The sequence below is a fragment of the Drosophila pseudoobscura genome, chromosome 3, assembly GCF_009870125.1.
Source record: "Drosophila pseudoobscura strain MV-25-SWS-2005 chromosome 3, UCI_Dpse_MV25, whole genome shotgun sequence".
Lineage (NCBI taxonomy): Eukaryota > Metazoa > Arthropoda > Insecta > Diptera > Drosophilidae > Drosophila > Drosophila pseudoobscura.
This window is the reverse complement of record NC_046680.1, coordinates 19222212-19242324: the sequence shown is the minus strand read 5'-3', so window position 1 is coordinate 19242324 and position 20113 is coordinate 19222212. Positions and strand designations below refer to the sequence as shown.

Sequence of the window (20113 nt, the reverse complement as noted above, 5' to 3'; positions counted from 1 at the left end):
CAATCTGCAGCTGAAGCCGGAGCTGATTGCTGAAAGCTGCCCTGAAGGAAACGCGATAAAAAATACAAGTAGGAGTTTTATACTTCAACATTCCGACTGTAAGATACCCGCTACAAAGATTTACTTATTGGCCAATGAGCAGACAACGATTCAGTAGAGAATTAAATGGGATCGACCATCTGGAAATGAGGTAGAAACGGGAGGTAATAATAACAAAGAAATTCTGGTTTAGAGATGTAGAATCTGGTTCTAGACAGGTTTCAGGTGTCCCTTGGACGGACTCATCTGTCTGTTGCACGAACACGATTACGGGGTATAAAATTCCTTAAAATTCCACCGTTACCGTTATACTTAACGATAACTGGTGGGGTAGGTGTTCGCCCAGGCAGGTCCGGAGAGATCCCCAGTCTAATTGGCATGCAAAGGCTGTCCACAGCTGTCCACGCAGGGCTGTCCTTGATGGGCAACGCTTGGGGCAGTATAGGAACCAATGAAACGAATCTTGAGATGAGGAATATTCCCGAGTAGGCAATCAAAGATAGGAATCCTTGGGAATACGAGGGAATTGCAAAGTTCTTACTGTCCCTTTCTTCGCCCTCTGTCTCTATTTCTGCTTTATATAATGTAAAATCAAAACATCAGCCACGTGCTGTGCTCCAAATGGCGCCTAAGCTCCGGAAACAGCTGTTAAAGCGTAAACAAAAGTCAGATGATGCCAGAGCCCCCAAAGAGACAGAGCGAGAGAGAGAGAGAGAGAGAGAGAGAGTCCTTAAGCAGAGCTTTCACGCTCTCTGCAACGCTCTGGTTTTACCGTTTCGCTCTGCAAACAAACTTCACTTTCATTCAGAGCCGACAACAGCTTTCGTGGCGCCTCGCTGCGTGTCGTGCTGCCTCGTGGGGGCTCAGTTCGCCGTTGCAAGCCGAAGCTGAAGGTTGTCTTGTCGTCGCGTTGGTGGCTTAGGTGTGCGTGTGCAGAGACGTATTTGCAGTGGGATTCCATTCCCGTTATCAGGACCGCCACGCGCGTTCAGTTCGTCAGCAGACATCGGCGGAAGCAGTCGTGAGTCGCGTGAAATCGGCCGTGTCGTTTGGGGGTTCGCGAATTCTGCGCTATAGCAAAGTGTGTAATTATAATTGATGTCCTTCGTTAAGATTAAATATTAAATGTGTCCTCGAGTGCGTCTGTTGTTGCTGGTGCTGCTGCTGCTGTCTCTCTGCCTGTCTCTTTTGCTCTGGCAGCTGCGTGACTTTCCATCAAGTATCCCATCATACGAAAAATACTTGAGAAACACAATAAATGTACTGGGCGAGACGCGTACCACGTTCGTCAATGACCAGCAGGACTCTACCCTAACCTTTTTTTCGGTGCTGGCTTTTGTTTTGCTCCCTGTGTTTTTCTTTCTGGCTGTTGCCACAATTTGGTGCCTTTTCGCCATGTGCCGTCACATGCCATCGTGCTGAATTTGGCCCGGTTTTGATTTTTATTGTCCCACGTTGCCCGTGGCCCGCCGTGCCACAGTTCCAAACTTTTGCATAAATAATGCAATGCGCCTAGAGGTGCCATAAAAACTGGGCGATTCATTGAAACATTGAGCCAGCTGAACCCGCAAAGGGCCCACAGAAAATGGCCGGAAATATTGGGATAACCGAATGTCCAGCAGTTCGTCAGCGGTCTTTAAAAACGATAAAACAGATACAAATCCAACAATAAACTTGAAAATAATGGACAGTTCAATTGATGTATAATTCATAACACACAATTCGATAAGAATAAAGACATTAATTCAGAGATAAATAGTGGATATGAACGATAAACCTGTGTGTGTGTGTGTGTGGTAGAAGCGATTAACGTTGGAAGCACGGATTTATGGAATCAAGGGTATATAAACAGGTTCTTTCTGCGGAAGAGAAAACGCTTTCTAAATACCTATCTATGTCTATCGCCTTTCTACAACAGGGTTCTTTCTATCTTCTATTTTTCAACAAAGCCCTCCAGACTTCTCTGAAACTACTTTTCAATCTCTCGGCAAAAAAATGTCCCTTTAAAAGAATTTCAAGCAAAAAGAAAAAAGAGCCCTAACCAAAATATTTCTGTCACATACTTCTTGGCTGGCTCACGTCGCCAGGTTAGCCTTTGGAATGGTCCTGGCTCCTGGCTCCTGGGTGTTGGGTGCAGGGTGCTGGGTGTCCGTGTCCGTGTCCTTTTTGGCTCGTTGGTTGGTTGACCTCCAGGCACCACTAATTGCTGCAATTTTTCAAGCTCCACAGAGCGACGCCTGCCCTGGCACCGTGCCTCCTGCGTTCTCTCTCCCTCCTCGGGCCGTTAAAAAATGTTTTTGCTTTGCATTCTCCCGTTTCCTTTTGCCAATTTCCATGGAAATGCAACTGTGAAATTTTTGATACATATCTAAAAAAGAAAAAGAAAATACAGAGAAAGAGAAAACGTAGGAGAAACTGCGAAATGTTTGCGGTCGTCCTCGAAAAGTCCTTGACACGTTGGCATGAGCCCACCCCACCATCCACCATCTAATGAAGAATGATGGCGAGCGGCGGCACCGCCCCGGGGGGATTTCCACTCATTTCTCAGTTCCCCAAGGAACTCGAACGCCATATGAGTAATGATCGGGGCTCGCAACCCAGCCGAAAGATGCCACGCATTGTGGCATCGAAATGTGTGCTTGCTGTTGACCCAATTATGCGAATCAATTACTGGGAAAATTGCATTTTAATGAATTTCAAATATTGTCTAATAAATGAGCAAAAAAATTGATGAGGATAAATGCAAATATTTGCAGATTTGAAGCGGAGATAAAAGCGAGCAAATATTTCCAGAAACATTTAAAAACACTATATTTTTTGCCCAAACAAAAGTGTGTGGCTTTGCGTGAAATTAACAAATAATAACGAAAAGAGACAGAACGAGAGCTACAGCCAGAGAGGAGGAGGAAAAAGGAAAACTGTGAAAAGTGAAGTGTCAAGAAAAAGAAATTGCGCCAAAGCAAACGCATCAGAGGCCAAAACCGAAACCGAAACCGAAACTCAAACCGAACCCAAGCCAAGGATCAAGTGGAGTCGCCGGGCGGCCGATGATGGGCCAGAACAAAGGAGCCACAGGAGCACCAGCCAGCTGCGGCCTGTTGATGCGGCTGCTGTGCCTGGTGCTGGTGCTGATGCTGCTCCTCCTGCATCTTGCGGGCGAGGCACATGCCACGCCGTCGCCCTCCTCCATGCAGGCGCCGCAGAAGCGAGGTAAGTGCCATCCCCTCCTGCGCTCTATTTCCATTGTGGTTCGATGGGTCGGGAGGAAATAGCAAATAAATGTCAAATAACATGGCTATAGCCATAGTCTCTCCCCTGCACCGCTCATATGTGGGGTCCCTATATTTGCTGTGTGGCGGGTAAGTACTCGTAGGCAGGACAAAAGGCGCACCACATTGCGTATACGTAGCGTTGCCAGAGTTGCCAGGGCGGCACTGTCGGCACTGCTGGCAGTACGAGTATTTTATTAACATTACATTGCCTTCAACTCTGCCTGACATAATAGAAAATTGAATTGCCACGATGGGGAGTAACGGAGGAGACGCATCCCAGAGCATCGGGCAACGTGCTACTCACTCCCCGCCCCAATGGTTGGGCTTGTTTATGAGCACAACGAAGCCGGGCCCCGAGCCGGGCCCCCAAGCACTGGGGTCCTGCAAGTGATGCAATTAAGTGAACAGCTCTGAAGGATGCAAAACATAATTGAAGCCCGAGTGCCATGAGGTCGTGGCATGCCCCCCTTTCATAATGATGGAGAGACCTGATGCGACAGAGATGATTGGAACGTCGGGTGGATGGGGGTAATTGTAATGGGAGTTGTACCAGAACTTAAGTAGTTCATGCTCATTGGAACAGAATGTCTCGGAGCAACATTGGGCAGAAATGGCTTTGATTATTGATTATCCCCAGCCCATCTCCGTCCTACATACATTCAGTCATAAGTAGCATGTTTTTTTACAGATATTAAGCTTAAGAAAAAAATGTGGACACATCTATCAGTCAGATACTTTCTCTCTTGGCTCTGGCTTTCTTTACTTATTTTGTCAATGGAGCTCTACTTACCAAGTACTCTATTTGGCCAAGTACATCGTCACCACCTTACTCTCCCTTTCCGCAGTAACAAAGTCCGTGAACTTTTGCTTTCACTCGACGCTGGGGAACAATATCGGAGCTAGTCGGGTGTCCTTTATTCATTCCGTTCGCTGCCAGGCTCCAGCTGCCGCGTCTCGAGAGCTGCCACACACAACATGCTTCATTTTATTATGCAACAGCAGCCAACAGCAGAAAAAGTCAAAAACTTGCTACTTTATAGGGTACCTCCACATAGTACGCGTCCTGCAATACGAGTATATAGAAAAACAGAATAAAGAATGAACAAAAAAAAAAAGAAAAAACTTGACGCGACATTGTCGTAAATAAGAGGAAAAAACTTTGGCATTGTTTTCCATTTCCCAGTACCAGTCGCAGTCGCAGTCGCAGTCTCTCTCTCTCTCGCTCTCTTTCCCTCTGTAGGAGTATTCCTATCTCTATGCCAGGGAAATGGGAAAGAGGAAGGAAAAACTTGTGAATGAATATGATAAGTTTCCATTCCATTCCCTTCCCCTTGGCTGGTGTGCGTGTGGGTGTGGGTGTTGGCCATGTGTGGGTAGCCGTCATAAATTTGTGCTAATCCAATGTGGTGTCTCGGTTCTATATGGAGGTGAAGTGAACTTTATGGCTACTTGAGCTCCCACTGACGCCTGACACTCCTCCTCTCTGCACAAAGTTTTTTTTATGGTTTGTGAAGCGTGAAATATGCAACAAATTGTACGGAGGAAGTTGTCTGGGAAAATATGTAGTCAAAAGGGGTAAGGGTTAGTCATTTGTATTGGTAGAATGTGATCCATGTGATCTATTTAGCTTAAGATGATATTTCCTTTTGGATAGATATACCATCCCACTCAATCAGAGTTAATTTGAATACATTGGGAAAATCCACACGTCAGACGACACGGCGCACCTCAAAGAAGCGCTTCAGGTAGTAAACCTCCAGGACGGTCATGATCAGCAGCATTGAGGGACCGAATATCGACCAAGAGACGATCCGGAAGTGGACACTGTCGCTGACGGCCAGATGGCCGCGATATCGGACATGCATGTACTCCTGCTCCTGCTTTACGGCTATCATCTTGCCGGACAGCTCGTTGATCATCAGCTGGACAATGGCCTGCTCGAGGACATCGTCGCCGCGTCGCTGGGGGTCCGTGTAGTAGGCCAGGCCGCGAATCACATGGAACTGGAACATCAGCACCTTGGGGGTTAGAGTGGAGAGCTGGTTGTCGAAGCAGAGCGTGTACACGCCCCGCTTGCTGGCGCTGAAGGTGAAGCTGCCCACGGAGTCCCGATCGGAGTGGTGCAGAAGTTCCGCCTCGGGGCCCTTGATCGACACGCCGATGTCCTTGAAGCCTCCCTCCATCACCTCGAAGGAGATGGTGATGCGTTCGTTCTCCAGGACATGTTCGTGGAAGCAAATCTCCTCGTGGGCATCCACGGTGATGAGGAAACCGCCAGCCGATTCGAGTAGCAAAGCGAATAGAATACAGATTGCTGGAAACATTTTTAATTTGTTGTAATTTTGCTTCGTGCTTGCGGGCGAGTATCTATATTTGAGTTAGTGATTGATGTGCTATGCCCCCTCTACACGTTTGACAGTAATTTTCAGGCAAACTCCCATCGGATGTGGGTTTAATAATTGATTTCTGTACTAATTTACTCAGTGTTTCGCTTCATTATCGAGCTGCCCTATCGCTCTTTGGCCCCTCTGCAAACACCCTTCAAATCAAATTAAGATGATAAAAGCAAATAGGAAATTGTTAGACAGGCCACCCACCCGCACCACCCACCCATCCATTCATTCGTTCGTCCATTCGTCCATTCGTCCATCCTTCTATAGACATAGCGCACGTTGCCCGGCCCTCGTCAATGCATATTTGATGCTATTGATTCCTTGGACCATCTATTGTCAAAATGTCATGCATTTTTAATGCCATCGGGGAGTTCTGATTGTGATGCCGCCCTCAATTCATTTTCACTCCTCTCCCTCTTTCCCTCTGTAAAACAGACTTAAATATAATTTCAATTAATTTTTTGTTGGATGAAAAAGGATGTAGGAAAAAGTTCAATTGTTTGATTTATAATTGTTGGAAAAAGGGTTCAATGAAATAAACGCTCGAACGTCGGAGCCAATTGGAAAGCTTTTCCAGCGCATAATGCAATTAAATTGTAGCTGATTTTTGCTGATTAGTTTGCTGCCACGGAGCCCCAAACATTTGTTAATATAATTTCGACAATAATTGTGAAATTTTTCAGATGAAATTAACAACAAATTCGGCCATTATTGTTTGAGATACTTTAAAACAGTTGAAGAATATTCGAGTTTTGCTGTGAACGAAGATTTGTTTGTCGAACTTTAAAGAAGGAAAATCTTTTTTGCAGCGATCCCCCCGTTTGTAAGTCTGTAGCACCGCTCTAGGCTTTATGTCGCGCCTTAAAACAATTTTACGAGCCGCCAATTCAACAGAACCGAAGCGAAACCCCTTCTGCCGAGCACCGTCACACGGCACACGGCAGACGGCACACTCGACTATTTGGAAAATGTTCCACCCCTCACCCCCCCCCCCCCCCCCTGTGCCTATGATTCTTTGCCTGGCCAAAAGCGTTTTACAACTATTTGCTGGATGCTCTGCTCATTCTTTTTCCTCTTGTTTCTGGTGGTGTTCTTCCTTTTTTTCGCTGGATGCCTCGCACTTTTGAATATATACGAGTATCCTTTATGATATTCAATTTCAAATTCTAATGCTTTAAGCGATTAAGTACACGCTTTACGCCACTTAACTTCATGTCGCTCTGTGTGCTCGGTGTCAGCTGGGAAACTCTTCCCTAGTCCCTCCTCCCTTTTGGCCCACTCAGCTATCGCGGGTATTTGCCGACTTCAGTTACTTTAGGCGCCGCCAACACTTGATGCCTGCTCCTGTTCCCATCCCCAGGCTTATCCCAGGCTCCTGCCACTGCTGCTGCTGCTCCTTCATCTCCTGTTCCTTCTCTGTGTCGACATGACATCGACGCTCTTAAGTGCCAGTTCGAGTTGGCCCGGCCAAGCGGGGTATGGCAGGGAAAACTCCGACTGCTGCCTTTTCCTTTCCTTTCCATTCTTTTTTTTTTTGGTTTTGTTGGCCTGTGTCGTGCTCAAGGACTTTTTTCATGTGCGTGCAGCAGCTTAGTGGCAGATGTGGGGGACAGCCGCCCGAGCCCAATCCCATTCCGAATAGATGAGGGGACAGATTTCATTACGGTTTCCATTGCCACCGCTGCCGGGCCTGGCTTAAAGCGGCTTAAATTGCGTACACGCCCAGTCGGTCAGAGTCGTGGCAGACGACTGTCTGCTGGTAATGGCCGAACAGGAATTTCTCCGTCTCTCTCTCTCTCTCGTTCTCTCTCTTGGTGTTTGCATTGCTGGGGCTGTCCACTTATTTTGCATTTGGCTGAAACTATCTTTTTTCGGCCCACTTTTTCTCTGGCATCTACTCAATTATTATTATGCCGCCTGGGAGAAACCGTTGCCGTAGTTGTCTCACGTGCCTCTGTGATCTACTTGCCACTGCTTTCCCACTCTCTCTCTTTATTCTTCTATTTCTATGTGTGCCTCGTCTTCATCAAATCGCTTTTGTGGCCAGGTCATTCGTGCGTGTTCTAATTTGTTTGCTACGCAGTTCCCTCCCTGTGTGTATCTGTGTGACTGCATGTCTGGTGTGTATATGTGTCTCTAATGTTGATTGCCACTCAAGTCCGCTCTAGCCCGCACTCCCCCCTCCTTGGATACTCTCTCCCCTGCTTCCGTGTCCACTTTTAATGTCCTTTTAAAGGTGCAAATGATTTCGTTTCGGTGCTATTTTTTGGAAATTTCTTTTTTGTGGAGACACACACACGGCACAGGTGACGGAAATGCCTCCGAGTGGGGACATGTGGTGTGAGGCAATTATCATAAATAGCTCAAAAAAAGTTGTTCTTTTTATACATAGCGCCGCAGAGGGTTTTATCCTCATTATTTTCAGTGTGTCCTTCTGTTTCTGTCCACAAGATCAGATCACTCACTATATCATATAGTTTCGAAGGGAAAGTGTGTACGTTCAGGTCCTTCTCTGGGTTTCTATGGAATAAAAGACAAAAGAGACTCGAAATTTATGTTGCCTACTTTTTGGGGCACTGTTTTGATGAAATATTATTGGGTTATCTCAGGAAAATTCTTTGACAGCTCTTCGAAACAGAAAAACATACCCATATCTGAAATGTTTATTTGCCAAACAACTCAAAGAAATCGAAGCCGGGGAAAAAATACAGATAAGCGGGGGGGAAGACTGGCATCCTGCCCCACAAGCCCCACACACAAACACACACACAGGAATCGTGCTAATCTTCACTTGAAAAACACTTGAAGAAGAGAAGACGAAGGAGAGGCAGGGACAGTGCGAAAAGCCAAAAGAAATGGGGCAAAGGACTCTGCCGCAAGGCTGTGAATGAGCTGTAAAAAGGCTCAAGTATTGACAATGCCTTTGGTCCATACTTAGGCATCAATGATAGCCCCTCCCTCTACTCTTTCCCTCTGCTTGTGTGTGTGTGTAATGGGCTAATGGGCGTGGCAGAAGTGGGACCAGACAACAAATTGGCTAATTTCGTTCTTTTTCTGGAGTGTGTATGTGTGTGCAAGGATTTATTTCAATTGAAAGTGCCGCCATGAGCTGTCAACAAGAATCCCTTCTCCAGACTCCGGCAATAAGTCAGCTAACGAGCTTCAATGAGGCATGCCAAGTATTTCCGGGACGAACAGAAAGGGAACCGACTAGAGAGAGAGAGAGAGAGAGGGATAGCTGCAAAGACATAGTAGAGTGAGATAGAGAGACATCAAGTGGCCTGGCATTGAAGTTAGTGAAGCATTTTCCTGTCCTTTTGCTTCGAGAGTTTTGGCTAACATTTTTGTTATGTGTTACCATGAAATTTACATTAGAATTTCCTCTCCTTTTCCTGCCACAATTTGCATGCACAAACAAAGGAGAGACAGAGAGCGAGAGACAGACGCACAGAGTATGCGAGCGTAAGAGAGATGGCTAAAGACATTTCGCATAACTTTCTACAATTTTCAGCGTTGAAAATTCCAGAAAATTTTCGAGCCACAAATTAATGTATGCGGCACATCTGCAACGTAATTTTGCATTTGACATTTGTTTGTTAATTGAATATTTGTGTTTCTGATTAAAATCCGTTGGGAGAATATTATACTCGTGTGTATATACCCGTGGATGCTCTCGCATTGCTAATTGGCCGTTGGTTTCTCGGTCTCGGTCATCAGCCACTCAATTAGTTAAAGTTTTTGGGGCAAAGAAGCTGCTACAGACTTGTGGCTTACCCCCGGGGGAATGATCCAGCTGTTTCCGCAGCCTCGACAATTCGCTCGACTATGTCTATCCCCGCATCAGGCATTTGACATTTGCAATTTCGCTTCACGCTTGGCGGACAAGCAAAAAGGTTTCTGTGGCTTTTGTGGCTGTCACTTGGCGACCAAGCCCCAATGGACATTCCGTATCGAACGGCTTCTGGCTTTGATTGAACTTAAATGAAGCCCGATGCGGTTAATGGTGTGGAAATGCGACCAGCCATGGGAGAGGACTAGGGACAGATCAAATCAATTATTTGTGGGTGGGGGTAATGGAATTAATATGAGATTACTGGAGAACTCTCTGCTAGAACCCAAATAAATCTTGCATTTATAACTAAAATTCCTCACATGGAGGGTCTTTTCAGTTAAGATAACCCATTCGTTATGTTAATTTCACGCTCTTAATTCCACGCATAAATCAAATGACAAATTCAATGATAATCTCATTTGCTACAACTCTGGCATTCAATTAACGAAAGGCAACACTGGCAACAATCACAAAAGCAGAATTTAATTAAATATTCCTTAAATAGCAGACAGCAAACAGCAAAGAGAGGAGAAGTGACTGGGAGTACGAGTGTATGCAGATTGAATTAAGTTCTATTTTTCACGCCCTCTTTACAAAACCTGAAGGGGCAGAGGGGTGTGCCAATGTTTAGCACAAAGCTGTAAGTGTGTGTGTAACCCAACAAGCACACACACACACACACACAGACGGACAGAGAGAGCGGCGGGAAACACCGACACTTTTGCGTGAGGCACGAAAAATTTAATTTTCTCACATTACTTGTGCATACTTGGAAAAGCCGGAGGCGAAAAACCGAAACCAAAAACCGAACAGCGAACACCCGGACTCAACCCCAACCCAACCTTAAGCACCCCGTTTCACCCCCCTCCTACGTATGCGTAATATTGAAACAATGTGAAAATTGCGCATACGCACAGTTGTTCCGCTTCACACGCAAGACTCAGCCCACAAACAGAACCGGGACCCCAAAAATACTTTATTTGATAAGCAAGTCATTTGCATATGCCATTTGACAACGCCCCCGCTCCGAAGAGACAGAGCCAGAGCCTGGAAAAGGGTAGAGGTACGTCCGGGGCTTGCCATTAGAAACTTTGCTTAAATCAGCGTCGTGTCAAATATGTTGCCTGCTTGGAGCAACTAAGCAGCAATGACTGACAACCAGTACAGTTGTGTCTGTCGGTCTGCCTGTCTTTTGCAGATGTTGCTGATTGCCTTTCTGTGCGAATTGCATTGAAGAGTTGAAAGTGAGGTGGAAATTTACTGAATCATATTTGGATCCATCTTTGGTTTTAATTTGCTCTAAAAGCTTTTGAGAAATAATCGATGCTGTTGTGTCTCCCCCTGCTGTCTACAGAGTAGAAGGAAGTATTTGAAAGATATATGGAATATCTGCTGCTCAAACATTTATTGATACATAATCGATGCTGCATCGTGTGCTGCAGCTTTATTTCAATTTCTTCAAAACAATTAATCTCTTTCAAACCATTTACAATTGTTGCTGCAACGCATTTGTTATGTGTCTTTGTTTAAACCAGAAAACTCCACCTCCACTGCTCCACTGGTCTCCTGGTAACCCGTTTCCCACCGAAAGCAAACACATTCATATTTTTCCAAACGATTTCTCGAAAGATTCACTGTCAACACAGTTTCTAACCCAACAAGGACGTACATCATCGGCCATTATATAGTTCCCAGTTTTCTCGATTCAGACCCAAGCAGGAAGCTTAACCAGATATTTATACGTACTTCCCTCTCCGTTAGGCCCCCGCCAGCCACCTGCATCTGGCCCTGTGGCAGTTCAACATTTTTTGGGCAGTAGCGACAATATTTTTGCACAATTTCCATTTTATTATTGCACATAACCCAAAATGCCATTTATTTTTACAAGTGCTTGTTGAAGTTTTCTACATTTCTCTCCTCTGGCTTCCAGCAACAAAAATAACAGAGGGAAAGCGGAGGGAATGTGGAGAAGAGCAAAAGCAACAACAATTGCGATGCCAAACACAGAAATTTATGGTCATTTGGGGAATTTTACGCTTTTTCAGCTTTGGAGCGGCGCATTAAATGCTTACATGTTGATTTAACATCCAGAAGCATGCACAGCACAGCGAAAGGATCTGGGGGTTACAGTAGAGTACAGTCAACCCCATGGCTTGCTTCGCGCTGCCTTGTAACTCTGGTGTTGCTGCCTCATTCTTCTTGGCAACTCCTCCTTCTTCTCTGCTTCTCTGCTTCTGGCCACTGAAAGTGCTACTTTGCATGCACTCCTTTCGGCTGGCCTTTCCTCTCTTCCCCCGTTCGTGCTTAGTGCCTCGAATCGTTTATATCCTATATCCCTGTTCCTTCTGCTTTGTTTTAGCGCGCTCAGTGTTCGTTTTCGGCGCTGCAAATCTTTGTTTATTTGCAGCTAAAATGCAACGATTTATTGTAATTTTATACACAAGCCAAACCAGGCCGGGACTAAAGAAAGCCAAAGCAACATCCCGGGACCCAGGAGCCGGGGCCCAACCATAGAGCTCAACAAATTGTTGGAAATTATGGCCTCAAAGCCAGGCAGACGCTTTCATAAACATATGGTCGGTACGACCAGATTTGTTTAAACTTTGTCCATAAACTGGGGCAACTTATATGAACAGGATAGTCGAGTAGCGGAACTTGGGTTTTCCCTATGAATAACTTCTGAGCAGGAGTTTTGGTTGAGTTTATCAATTAGCAAATGAATTAAGTGCTTTGGGAAGTCCACTTCCTTCACTTCATTAATCGATTTATAATCCCTGTTAATGCCGAACCCTATCTATACTTCCCTTAAGAGCTCAGTGGAAAACTATCGACTAAAGCCTTTCTATAACCCTTTTTCTGTGTTTCTAGTATGCCTAGTTCTAAACAATCCAATCCATCTTCACCGCAGGGCCACAAATCAAAGCTCTCTCAGAAATTGTTTACTCTGTAGAGCCCGAAACAAAGTGCGGGAGGCGGAAAACTAAGGCCCAAAATAGAGAGGGGCAAAAAATGCCAAGAGAACGAGGGGAGAGCGAGGGATCAAAGGGAATGAAAGGGACGAGCAGCGAGGAACGATTGTTTTGGAGAGGAAATTGGGCTTTTACAACGAGTACTCGCACTTTTACTTGGCTGCGTTTTTGAATGTTGATTTTTTGAAAGGGATTTTCCGCACTCTAAAGAAAATACAAATGCAGCGTGTCTCTGTGTGCCGCCAAAAGAGCGAGTGTTTGTGTGTTTACGGCTAAGTTTGTTGTGTGTTTAGTTGCGCGTATTGCAGCTTTTTTTTTTGTGGGGGGTAAAGAGAGTGAAAGAGAGGCAAATGGCTAAGAAAATTTCGGTGTACGGGTGTGTGTGGGGAGCTAAATGAAAAGCAGGGCCCCATGTGCATTTCTAGGGGCCCAAAGGCGGTCAAAGCAGAAAGCATCGGGGGCTCTGGCTTTCGTATTTTATTCTGCATATGTTCTGTACATATGTATGTGTGCTCTAATGCATGCATGCATCTGTGTGACATGTCAAAGCAAAACTTTGTTTCGCTCCTTCGGGCGCTCGTCTGTAATCTCTGTCCGCTGTTTGCCGTTTTCCATTTTCCTTTTTCAGGGCACTCGCGTCCGCTTTTGCTTTTGCTTTTGTTTTTGTTGCTCCACTCGAACCTCGAAGCGATATTGTGGCTTGCCCAAAAGTCAGGCAACCCCACCGCCACCTCCTTCCCCGGCATGAGCCACCTCGCCCACATGAATATACAAATACTTGCATATATTACTCCGGATATTTGTCCCAAATGTGCGCTGTTTTCGGTTAACAAAAAATTAAAACGTGCATTTGCTGTGGCAAGCAGGAAGGGAGGAAGGGCGGCAAAATGCGGTGGGAGGGAGGGAGGCGGTTCCGGAGGCAATCTCGTATATTTTTGATGAGTCCCGTGGGGGCTAGTAAGACCATGAGATATGGAAGACAGTTTTCCTTTGTTCTCCCAGTTTTTTTTGCGAGGGTTTTTCGTTTTCGTTGGTTCAGGTTTTTGTGGCTTTAAACTCGAATGGGAATATATGGCTAAAAAGGGAGCACAGCAATGCATGTGTGCAGTAATCGATACGTTTTGTGTGGCTATACGGATCTATATCACTGTGAGGAATGAAGCATCAGCAATCGGATATTCCCCAGTCTATCTACGACTATCAGAAACTGGATATAATCTTTCGTCTGGCGCCACTCAATTCCTGGCAATTCATTTCTCCACCACAAAGATCTCCATTAATAATCTGTAGAATTTTCAGCTGCGAAATTGAGCAAAAACTATCTGGATAATTTGTTAAATTGTTCAGCTGCCACAGGCGCAAGCACAAGAACATACATAGATATAGCCAGGCACAAGCACAGGCACAAGCGGCACGCACACACGGGGCAGAGTTCAAGTTGCCGCATTTCAGCAGCACCTGGTTATGGGAAAACTTTAAGCAAATTATTGCGTTTATTAAAAAGCTTTAAAAAGGCTGCTCGGGCTCACCGCTCTCACCGAATGCTCCGTGTCTGCTCGGGGAGTCCCCTCACAGTTCGGTTGAATTTTTGGGGCTAGAGAAATGCTAAACTTTAATGGCCACACGCACACCCACACACCGACTCACCGACACACAGATGAAAGTTTATTCGAAAGAAAAACTTGAAGTAATTTGCACAGTAATTGGGTATTAACCTAGCACAGAACCACAGAGTGAGACAGCTTTACACAAAGAGAGAGAGAGAGAGAGAGAGAGGGTGAGAAAGAGGGAGAGAGATACAGAATAAGTGGACAGAGTTTAAGGCACGTTCTCCGGCTCAGTTCGTTTAAGTGCCACACACATTCCTCATACGCCATGTGAGACACATCTCTCTCTCTCCCCCTTTCCGTGCTCCCGTATTCCCGTCTCTGTCTCTTGGTCTCTCTGGTGCGGTCATTTTGATGGATTTTCCCTCCCTCAGTGTGGCATCGGCTGGATCCAAGCAGGCAGACAGACAGACAGACAGACAGTTCTTTATTCAAAACTCACACTCGCTATCCATTCGCTTGGCTATCCATTTTGCATTCTGCATTTTCAGTTTCAATTCCACAGCCCGTTGGCAGTTTTTGTACTATTTTGATGCCGTCGTGCCGTCGTGGCGTCGTGGCGTCGAGGCCTTTATTTGATATTAAATATTAACAAAATGGCCTCAATGTACAGGCCCCAATGTGTGGCAGGAGCGTGCTTGAGTTGGGCAGAGGAGGGGCTACGCTTTTTCAAGGGTATCGACTGATTCCTCACCTAAGCCTAGCCCTTCTTTGTGTTTTGTGTGCACTGATTTAATCCCCTTTTAATCTTTAGTTGGATACCTTTGGGTCCCCCTTTTAGGTGGCGACCCTGCCTCCTTGTTGTCTGTAAACTTTGCGCTTTATCCTTAAACACACACGTACACACAGGTACAGGCACAGGCACTGGCACAGGCACTGGCACTGGACCACACAGCTGCATGTGTTTCGTTTATAAATTTATATAGACGTTGCCTCCGCTCTGCTGTTTGCTCGGCAAATTTTCCTATCAATTTTTTTCTGCGGCTCTCCCACATCCTCCTGTTCCGTGGCATGCAACGTAGAGGTTGTTTATTTGCTTAACTGACGCACTGCTGATGTTGGCAGCGCCTGGTTGTTGCCGCTGCAGCACGCGATGTTGCGGGTTATCCAGCGTGGAGGGGAGGGGGGGTTATTTTTGATGTGCACCTGTGCAGCGGCGCTCTTTTATCAGCCGTTCGACTTCGAGTTGTTTGTCTTGATTTCGCGTGGGGCTGCGAACAGGGCTTTAAACGGGGGAACAAGCTATTTACTTGGGCGCAGTCTCTATCCATCTCTGAAAGTATTCGATCAACGAATGTGAATAAAAGTTAAACTTTTGTTGTTGTTGGATGAGCAGAAATGTGCTTTAGTTCGCAAAAAAAAACTAAGATAATCCCTCTGCCCATCCGCTCAAATGGAAATGCAGGGAACCGGCGGAGATCCGGTCAGTCGCCGCTGCATAACTAGCTAATTAATATTAATGCACAGCGAATGCTAATTACGCCAACAACTACAAAAAAGCTAACACTCACCGACACACGCTCGTCCAAGGGAGGGAAAAAGGGAAAGAAAAACAAAGTATTTTCCACACACAATCATAGAGAACGTGAGAGCGGGAGAGCGGCAGAGCGGGAGTGTGGGAGTGTGGGTAGGAGATGATGCTGCATAGGACGAGAGCAGGACGAGGCCGAAATGGAAAAAGTTTTGCATTGAAATGCAAGCAAATTGAAATGAGCGGCCCTCAAGCACGGGGGGTGGGGTGAGTGAAGTGGCTGGAGGAACACGTGTTGGCCATTTCAAAAATGTAAACGTCAGCGAGTCCATCAGAGGCAGAGCGCCCAGCCTCCAACCAGCCAAACGAAGCAGGGAACCAGCCAAGCATACGAGCATCCAGCATCCAGCATCCAGCATACAGAATCCATTCGACTGCAGAGACGTTTATTTGCTTATTCATAAGCAAACATTAACTTCGTTTGCATGCGTGCGAAAGGGATGTCCGTAGAGTTTTTACAAAGCGAGGGCCATAGAGAGAGAAAGCGAGCGAGAGAGGCGCAAAAAGCTTTCGCGAAATGTGATTATCAGCGGAGGGCCAACAGCTGGCAGCAGCTGCTTAATAAACCCAGCACTCTGGAAGCGATGGAGGACCTTGCATACACACACAGGACAATTGGCCTCGTGTGGACTCGAAATGCTCAAACTCTGAATAAAACAAAGCAAAAGCAAAACAATTGCAAAAATCGCGAAGGTAACTTCATAAAAATGATTTCATTTTGGGTGGATGCTGAGAGACCTGCCAGCTGTTGTCTGACGCTTAAGTTAATTAGGAAAAAATATGTATGCATAAATAATTCTGTGAAAAAGGAGTCTAGTACATATGCACATATTAATGTGGGATAAACAAATGAAACCCCTTTAATAATGCAAATTTCTTCTTTGCAATTCTATATACCTATAAAAGTTGTTTTGAAAATATTTTAGGGACCATTGCCTGCATTTCAATGCCTCCTTACATCACCTTCAATAGGAATAATAAACGCCACTCCTTGGCTCTCAAAAAGCCCGCTTGCAGCAATTTATAATGCCAACACTTCCCCCAGTAAAGTTACCGATATTTCCCACACCAAACCATCCACATTTAATATCATTGTACCGGATCTCTGGCACTCCTTTGCCTTTGCCGGTTGCAGCAGGTCATTAGGCATGGGAAGAGCGGCCAGAGTCCGAGACGTACACGGGTAGATGCGCAAAGATGCCAAAGCCGCTTAGGCGACAGCCCCCAGGGCAGAGGAGCGGAATCTGTAGCCTGTTGGGTGGGGGGGGGGGGGGGCTTAATGGACACAATGGCCAACAAATAGAAATGTGAATGTAAATTTTGTGGCAGTCACAAATAAAATAATTTCGTAAATGAGAGCGGGGGAAGGACGGCGAGGAATGCAGAGCATTTAAATAAATAACAGGAAAAAAGTAAAAATAATAATGGCAAAGTGGCAGAAACAAAGCAAACGATATGGCAGACGAACAGACAGACAGGAAGTGGAGGGTGGGATGGGATGGACAAACAAACCAACAAGGTGCCATGCCAAATGCTTTCAGACCTCACGCTGCGTATGAGTGATGTGTCACACGCTGGACTTTCGGGCTACAGTACGGCCTTTGGCCTCAGGATTGCTGATGGTGATGGAGCTGGAAATGGGTGGCAGTCCTCTGCTTGGTTTAAATATATGCCATTGTTGGTCGACTCGAATCGAATCGAATCCAGGCCAATCAAGTGCTTTTTATATAGACATTTTTCAATGAAACCGTATCGCAGTTACAGTTTGCAATTGTCCATATATTATTCACTGGCATATGGAGTGATGAATGGATGGATGATGATGATGGGCCGATGCTGCGTGGGTTGAAACTGTTGTTGGTGGGTATACTTTGGGAGATATTCATATGGGGCTTTGCTATGATTTGTCACTTCTTTATGGCATCTACTGTTATATAAAATTTAATTTGATTTTAAGTGAATTAACTTTGTTAGAAAAATGTTTCAATTACATTCGAAGTACGCTTCAGTTTTCCTTAAAATGTTTTTATATACAAAAAGCTCAAAAGCTCTCAATTATAAAAATTATTTGCTTGAATTAAGCAAAAATTGTCAAAGCGACCCTCTGTGATGGCAGCACTTCATAAAATGTACTCTTAAAACTTACATTCAGATGCAAAAATGTTGCTTAATTGCTTTTTGTTCACATGTCAATTTGCCTTGTTATTCAGTTGGACCCCGGAATGTCCTTATCGAGCCCTCTCTCTCCTCCTGTCCTGTCGGCGTCCTGTGTCTCTATCCGTTCGCTTTTAATGCATTCCGACATGAAGCTGCCAAACAAATATGCAAATTCTGGCAAACAGCTGCAGTGCCTTTGAATGTTTTTGGATCTGCTTCTCCTGCTGTCGATGAACATTCAATGGCCATGGCTGGCAGATTGTACTGACAGGCTAATGGTAACGGCAACGGCAACGGCAACGGGAACTCTGTCCAGTTCCTGGTTTCTGGAGCAGATACTCCAGCGGTATAGAAAGCAGACCAAAAGCCAAAGCCCAAGCGGGGGCAGCAGCAGAAGCAGGAGGAGAGCCAGGGGGTAACAATATCTAATCAAGTCGCCATGTTTGAATGGGGAAACGCTGCCCTGCTTCCACCTCTGTCTGGCAGGGCTCGTCGTTGTGTTTGCATTGACATTTGGTCGTCACAGACCCCATTGGCACGTTGCCTTCGGATTTGAATTAACAGTTATTTTTGGCACCCGTTGTGCCACTGCCGGCACTCTCCTTCTGCTCTGCTTTCTCTCTGGCATCCCTGTGGAAGCGGTGTCTGTGATATTGCCACCTCTCCATGGCATCCCAGTGGGCCCTGACTCTTCGAAACAACCAAAACAAAGGTGAAGCAGGAGAGAGAGAGAGGGACCGAGAGAGTAAGGGGAAGATTTCCACTTTGCTGCTGCTTTTGGCCCGGGCTAATCTCGGCTCATTGCAATTTGGCCAGGAATTTCCAATACTGATTGCAATTGGCTGGGAATCGAAGTGGTAGCCAAAAGCCACCCAAACAATATTTGATGGAAAAATAAAACTAGGCAAATCCTTTCTTAGCATGTCTCTAAAACAAGCAGCAAATACCATTTTCCGGGGGGCTCGAGGCGCGATGAGCTCGAACACAAGGATAACATAAATATGAAATACAAACACTGATTTGGGACAAGATTGAGATTTCATTTCAACAAAATTTTAATTAACAAACCAATTAGTTTTGTGTTATTTCTCGATAGCAAAAAAAACAAAACAAAAACAGAAAAAAATGTGAGGAAACCACCATCGAGGAAGACTCAACTCGTTGCCAAAGTTATAAAAACAAGACAGCAAACAAGAACAAAGGCAAAGACAAACAAACAGCATTGACCCAAATCAAGTTGAAGAGCGGTGAAGGCCAGGAGCAGGAACAGGAGCAGCATCATATGAAAAGCAAATACGTAGCCATAGATGAAGACACAGATACAGATACAGATACAGCTACAGATATGGATGAGAAGATGCTGAGAGGATGAGGTGGAAGAAAGAATGAGTTGGGTTGGGGCTCAGTTCGGTTTTGGAAGTTCCAACTCGACCGCAGGCCACAAGCTGTGGATCCCTTTGCCACATTGCAGCAGTCTATACGGCAATTTAGATAAACTTGTTTTTGTGTCCCGCCGTTGTCCAGGCTAAAAGGAAAAGAAGCAAAAGCAGCAGCAGCATCAGCCACCAAAAGGCAAAAGCTAAAAGTCAATCCTCTTTCTCCAGCGTCCAGCGGCCAATGCATGTCCTTGCGAGTTCATAAAACGACAATCTACACTCAAAACAAGTAGAGTGTGCAAAATATGTTGTGGCCTATCGACTTGGAGGTACCTGATGCTAAGCTTCTTTCAATGAAAATGATCGAATACTCCCATCTTCCTCTGTTGTCCAGCATACCCTTAACACACATCGATTACAGGGTACCTAAAATCAGAGAAAATAAATGAAAACTTGGACAAATTTGCGCAGTAATCGGCAGAGGTGGAGCCAAGGTTAGGAGCTGGAGTCTGGGTTGATGGCGATGCGATTGAACATAGAACTTTGATTAGACCTTTGAACTGTTTGTCTGCCTGTTTGCTCTCGTCTGAGTGCGTTCAGAAATCGAAAGTTACAATTTGCAAGTACTTGCACTCTGATTTCTCATCTGCGACTATGAAAAACAAATATCGTAGAAAAGAAATTGTAAATCGAAGGAACTGCATGCATATGTGGTTTGACTTTGAAATAAAACTGTAGAAGGTTATTAAAAATTTGTGGCATGAAAGCATATACCTGAATACCTGAAAATTCCATCAATTTATTTGATATTTCTCTTCTTTCATTCCAGGTAAAAATTTCTCCTTTTTTGGTGGAAAAGTGCCCCATCATCAGCTAATGGAACTTCACGGCAAACACATCATCTTTTTCCTTAACCCGCCACAGATTGCACATGAAA

At 45.3% G+C, this 20113-nt stretch overlaps 3 protein-coding genes across 4 annotated transcripts in view; 1 reads left to right on the top strand and 2 right to left on the bottom strand.

Moving 5' to 3' along the window:
• Gr58a (Gustatory receptor 58a) overlaps positions 1 to 20113 on the bottom strand; it is a 74386-nt gene that overhangs the window by 8727 nt on the left and 45546 nt on the right. The window contains exon 3 of the transcript XR_004468582.1: positions 4102 to 4374. The gene's annotated coding sequence lies outside the window, so the exon portion shown is untranslated. The remainder of the gene's footprint in view (positions 1 to 4101; positions 4375 to 20113) is intronic.
• Positions 873 to 20113, top strand: part of LOC6898850 (uncharacterized) — a 56562-nt gene continuing 37321 nt past the window's right edge. The window contains exons 1-2 of one of the 2 annotated variants that reach the window (XM_015185026.2): positions 873 to 1120; positions 2796 to 3249. In XM_015185026.2, the coding sequence (XP_015040512.2) occupies positions 3087 to 3249 (163 nt within the window). In that variant the 5' untranslated portion in view covers positions 873 to 1120; positions 2796 to 3086. Of the gene's footprint in view, positions 1121 to 1165; positions 1880 to 2795; positions 3250 to 20113 lie in introns of those variants that run through there. The other variant, XM_002138786.3, reaches the window with a different exon arrangement.
• On the bottom strand, positions 4901 to 5731 carry LOC4805267 (transmembrane emp24 domain-containing protein 2). Its single transcript, XM_001361655.4, has one exon. It carries the CDS (start codon positions 5633 to 5635, stop codon positions 5021 to 5023), a length of 615 nt encoding a protein of 204 aa, XP_001361692.2. The 5' UTR covers positions 5636 to 5731; the 3' UTR covers positions 4901 to 5020.